At 46.7% G+C, this 6,000-nt stretch overlaps 1 protein-coding gene across 3 annotated transcripts in view; it reads left to right on the top strand.

Moving 5' to 3' along the window:
• The window catches only part of PALM2AKAP2 (PALM2 and AKAP2 fusion), a 446,352-nt gene that overhangs the window by 193,134 nt on the left and 247,218 nt on the right, over window positions 1-6,000 (top strand). For all 3 annotated transcript variants that reach the window (XM_059411096.1, XM_059411097.1, XM_059411099.1), the window contains exon 4: window positions 4,102-4,232. In XM_059411096.1, coding sequence (XP_059267079.1) covers window positions 4,102-4,232 — 131 coding nt within the window. The remainder of the gene's footprint in view (window positions 1-4,101; window positions 4,233-6,000) is intronic.

The following is a 6,000-nucleotide window of genomic DNA, read 5'->3' as shown; positions in this document are numbered from 1 at the left end:
CTTCTTCTTCTTCTTCTTCTTCTTCTTCTTCTTCTTCTTCTTCTTCTTCTTTCGATTATTTATTTATTTATTTGACAGAGAGAGACACAGAGAGACAGACAGAGGGGCAGGTAGAGGGGGAGGCAGGCTCCCCGCTGAGCAGAGAGCCCAATGAAGGGCTGATCCCAGGACCCTGAGATCATGACCTGAGCCGAAGGCAGAGGCTTAACCCACTGAGCCACCCAGGTGCCCCCAGGACTTGGTTTCTTCTATCAGAAGTCTTGGTTTGGGTTCTGTGTGGACTGAAATCATGTGACGAAAACTCAATACCAAACCAAGATCTCGCCGGGAGTCAATGGGGAGGAGTGATAATTATCATTGTCATCATCATCATCGTCATCATCACTCGATACCGTGGCTTCAGATATCATTTACGTATCAATGACTCCCAAATAGATGTCTCTGGTTCCAGTGACCCCTGAACTCCATGTTCCTGTATTCAGCCATTTTCCTGACGTGTCCACTTGAATGTGTCGCTTCCCTTTATAAGCCTCTCAAGCTTATCCTGCCCTAAATGGAAATGTCCGTTTTCTGCTGTTCCAGCCTTTGTTCTTCCTCTAGTCTTTCCAGTCTAGTGAGGATACCACCATCCACCCTTTTGCTCAAACCAACTGTCTATGTCGTCTTGAATCCCACCCTGTCCCTTGCCCCCCACATCTAATCTGTCAGCAAGTCATGTTGACTCTCCCTCTGAAGTACACCCCGTGCCTTCCATTTCTTCTGCTGCTCCTCCGTTTCCAGCTAGCACACTCTCTCAACTGGTGATGTAATAGAATCCAATCACTTACACTTTGTAATCCTGTCCCTTCCAAACTGTTCTCTTCCTACGGTGCTCAGGAAACTCCTTAGCACGTCTGCAGGACCCCACCAACTCTGGCCCCTGCGCTCCTCTCCATCTCCAACTTGTTCTCCCCTTCCTTCCTCACCCCCCACTCACTGTGGTCCCGCCGCTTGGGCATTCTGTCTGGTCCACAAACGCGCTAAACTCTGTCCCACATCTGGGCTGTTACGTTTGCCGGCCTCTCCCTGTGAATGTCCCTTCCTTGGATCTCAGATCTCAGCTCAAGTGTTCAAGTACTCACAGGGACTTTTCCCCCCTAAAGTGTCCTCTCTGTGTTCCTGTTTGTCATATTGTCCTGCCTACCTCCTGCCGTGCATGTTTCGCAGTCTGAAATTATCTCACATCGTTGTTTATTGGGACAAAAGCTTAGTGACGCTGAGGACTTGCCCATCATCCAGAGCGGTGTCTTCAGGACCTGGTGGAGTATCTGGGGGAATGGATGGGGACACCACTGCTCCCGAGATAGGGATGCAGAGGGAGAGAAGGCTGAGTGGGAGGATGACGAGCTCCTTTTTGGGTCAGGTTTGGCTAGTTGGTGGGAAAGCTTAGGTATTCTCCAGGCACTTGGATAGTCACAGGTTCTTCTGTGGGGCTATTCACAGAATAGATGGGCCAGGACCATCAATGACAGCATCACGTGGGAGCTTATTAAAATTCATATTCTTCGGCCTTACCTTAAACTTCAAGAATCAACATATTGGTGGGGGGGGAGGTGGGAATCTGTGCTTCCACGAGCTCTCCTATCAGCTTTATGCATACTTCCTTTGTCTTGACTTGTTGCCTCTCCTTGACCAAAGTGAAGTTTGACCGTTCTTCACTGCTGTAAGCTAGGATACAGTTTTTTGGTATATGCCGTCTGGACATTAAAAAAAAAGAAGAAGAAAATTTTTTATTTTTAGTGTTCACTTCTGCATGCTCTGCTTGTCACTTATTTCTGAAACACTTAGGCAAGCCAGTAAGGACCAGTACAGTAGGGGGAAATGGGTGCTTTCGATAGGCCTGTGTGAAAAGCACGTTCAAGTGCATTCTAGTCTAAGGCCATAACACCACTGACCCTTAGAGACAACAGGAAGTGATCTGGCGGAGGTTAAGGGAACCTTTGTGGGAAACATATTTGGATTGGTGGTCTGCCCACGCAACATCAAGGCCAAGTGGGAAAAAAATCAACTTTGCTTTTTAATTTTTGTAATGTCCAAACACTTCTGTGAAATAGACTTCTCTGAGACCAGGCCCGCTGTCTTGTTCTGTTAGAGTCTCTCTTCTTGGCTCCAGCTGTTGGGGATGTTTTGGTGACACCATCACTCACTGCCTTATCCAGAGAAGAGACAGATGTGAGGGCACATGTGCTCTCGACGCTCGTGGTCACCAGGCTGCTCTTGTCATAAGTACTGACGGATGGCTAGGACTCAGCTGGAAATGAGTGGTTAGACCCTTTCCTTGGTGGCGGGGGGGGGGGCACAGTGCGAAGGAGAGCAGACAGAACATTCTCAGGAGCAGCCACTGGGTCAGGTCTCTAGAAGCACTGGCTCTAGAGCATCCCTCCTGGGGCAGAGAAAGCTGGGTCTCTCCAAGGCTGCCTTTCCAGAATGTCCAGTCAAAATGGACTCAAAAAGTCCATTCAGAAATGTAGGAATTCGAGCCATTGGAACCTACCCCTCTGCAGCCAGCAGCAGCTTCATGGCCCCGCGTAGCTGCTAGATTTTTCAATAGAATGGTGAATCAGAACCGTTAATGAATTCTTACTGTTACTAAAGTTGGTAATTTTTAATAACTCCTTTTATAGCTTTATCATAAGGAGCTCTTGTTCCTTAACCTCAAGACAAATGTGAACCTCTGGGATTGTCTACCTTTTGCTTATGAGAGTTGTAGAAAGCAAACGGTAGTGAGTATGAGTTCTGTGTCTATAATATTGGAGACATTCTACTCTCTCATTTCTGTATGTCATATTTAATTGGCTTGGAGCCATGCATAACCTGGCTCTGAGTCATTATAAGGGGCTCCTTTCCTTTACCTTGCTCAGCCTGCCTGAGGAGGTCAAACCGGATTCTGACAGAGGTGATGCTGGGAGCCAGAGAACCCAGGGCTTACCCTATGCTTCCACTATGTTGACTGGCTTCATAGCCATGACAGGACCAGGGAAAATCTGGTCACATGCCCTGCTTTGGGGGCACCCTTACTGCCTTCCAGGACCACCAACCTGACCAGGGGACACTCAGCCATGATGCCTAGGGTCCAGCCTCTACAAACATCTAATAGCCACCCTCTGCCATCTAGGCACCATATAATGAAAACCCAAATCAAAAATCCTTTCCCCTACCTTCTTCACCTTGCTCTTTGTTTTAGGGAGTTTCAGCCTGCCTTTCTCTTGAGCTGTTTTCATTTCCCTTGTCAAAGCAGTAATGGCTCCCTCCTCGCCATTGCCTGAAACTCAAAACCTTTTTATTTGGCGGTGGGGGGGGGGGGGGCACCTGGGTGGCTCAGTCAGTTAAGCATCTAATTCTTGATCTCAGCTCAGGTCTTGATTTCAGGGTTGAACGCAAGCCCCATACTGGGCTCCTCACGAGCCTACTAAAAACAAACCAAAAAAAACCCACCTTTTTATTTCACTCCACAATATATTAGTACACTGGTGCAAATGGAGTACATGATTTTAATACCATTTGGAGATCACTGCTGAGGATGGTTGGGAATCATTAAAAAGCTTCTAAGAAGTATGACATCATCTTTTTTATTTTTTAAAACACTTTAAGATGGACGCAATATCTGGTGATCTTAAGAAATTATATAATGAAATTGCAGCTGCACAGAAAAATGCCCTTATGTTTTAGAGATTCATACTGAAATACTCACGGGTGAAATGTCACGATGCTTGTTATTTCCTTTAAAGTGCTGTGGTAAAGAACTTGTGGGAAATAAGGCAAACTGTTTATAATTGTAAAGCTAGGTGAGTTACACGGACATTCATTATCCTGTTTCCTGTTTTTCTGTATGTTCTCAAAAGCTTTTTATAGTCAGAAATGCAGAAATAAATCGCACTGGTGGCTCTCTAGGGGCTGGGCCTGGGGGAGGTGGGGAGCCAAGTCAGAGAGGAGGCGAAGGCAGCAATTCAGGTGACCAGTGACGAGGGGCGGAGCTCGAACCGAGGCACCGCGGCACGGAGAAGGCTGTAGACGGAGAGGGAGAGGTATCATCTGGTCTGTTCTCTTCCCTCATTCCCACAGTCCAAAGTGCTTCGGGAAAAATGGCTGCTGCAGGGTATCCCCGCCGGAACTGCCGAAGAGGAGGAAGCCAGGAGGCGGCAATCTGAGGAGGATGAGTTCCGAGTCAAACAGCTGGAAGATAACATCCAGAGGTAGGTGGTTCCCAGCACCGGCGCCCACCCCCGCCCCTCCCTCCCTGGGGTCTTACAGTGCAGTAACCGCCACTGTCCTCTAGGGGGCCCTTCTCAGTGCCAGCCCCTTTGCCCAGAGCTGGGGAATTCTCTTCCTAAAAACAGAGTACATTGGGGGGGAAAAAAAACCCAAAACAAAACAGAGTATATTGGTATCGTTTAAACGTTTCCAGATAACCCTGAGTTACTACTCTGAACACTAATTACTGTAGGGGCTGTTATCGGTACAGCGATGTTTTCCTGGAACAGTGAGGTGTTGGAAGCAGCTCGCCCCTTCAGTAAATGCCCACCTTTTTTGAGTTCTTCCACCAGCTTTTGTCTTTTTCCTCCTGTGAGTCAGGCTGTTAGCTGTTGTTGCTGCTGTAGTGGGTCTCTTTCCTACATTTGATCAGTCTGAAGTGGGAAACAGTAGCCAGGGGTCTGAGAACGAGAGACGTGCCAAATGAGGGTACCACTGTGAGTTACGTGCCTGAGCTCTAAAATTAACGTTGCACTGTCTGTTCGCCCTGCTCAGAGGGTGAGTTGGGTTCCTTTATGGTTCTCAGCCAGGTTCTGAACATTTCCGTCTGGGAGATAAGTGTCCTTCCTGTGGCCAGTGGTTGGCCAGGCTCACACAGAAGCAGAAACATAGGTTCATACTTGAAAACTGTAGTCGTATCAGGTCCCAGGACACCTAGCCAGAGCTAAGAGAGGGGGGTGGAAAGTGGCAATCAGAGATGCCTTAGAACCGAACCTCCCTATCCATCGTATCCCTCCAAAGCCCGCCTCAAATCTCAACCTCAGGAGCTTCATCTCTTTCTCCTGAGGGTGCAACCTGGTTTAGAAGACAGGGCAAGGCTACTACATCACTACCAGCCTTTAAACCCAAGGATGTATGAGGACTGTGAGAGTCCCTGGGGACTCCAGTACTGTTACCAGAGGGAAATCAGACTGGCCATAAGCCCTAAAGGCCTGGATCCCTATTTGCTTGGACCTTAATGTCCCTTGAAGTGTTCTCAAGAACAGCTTAGCTAAATTTTGCTTATAGAGGAAATTCACTAAGAAAAAGTTTGTATGCGATGTACATATGTTCATATACACACATGTGTATGTGAACATGTATATGTGTGTACATACACGTGAATGTGTGCTCACAAACATGTATGTGAATGTGTATACATATGTGCATACATTATGAGAATGTGTATGCATGCACATGCATGTATCAAACGTGTATGGAAATGTGTCTGTGTACATGCAAGCAAATATGTATACATGTGTGTGCACATGCATGCAAATAGGCATGCATATGGATATGTGCATGTGTGTAAATGTGCACACATGCACAACACGTGTGTGGATATGTGTGCACATGTGTGCATTTATACATTTGTGAGTGTGTATACATGTGTATATTATCATACATATGTGAATGCACATGTTTGTGTACACATGCATGTGAATATAGATACATATGTATACATACATGCATGTGTGTGGATATGGATACACGTGTGGGCACACATGAATGTGACTGTATGTCATGTGTGCACATGCATGTGTGTGGGTATTATGCACGTATGTGTCTATGTACACCCACTTTTTTCTTTAGCATACAAAGGGTAAAGGCTAAATTATTACTAGCCATTTTAGATAGAGAGATCTATACATGTCATTAGAAGAAGAAAATCTTAGTCCTGGGAAGACGGCATCAAGCTTCTGAAGACAAGTGCCTCTAGGAAGTAGGAAA

The sequence above is a fragment of the Mustela nigripes genome, chromosome 9 (assembly GCF_022355385.1).
Source record: "Mustela nigripes isolate SB6536 chromosome 9, MUSNIG.SB6536, whole genome shotgun sequence".
NCBI lineage: Eukaryota > Metazoa > Chordata > Mammalia > Carnivora > Mustelidae > Mustela > Mustela nigripes.
This window is presented reverse-complemented; position numbering and strand designations above follow the sequence as displayed.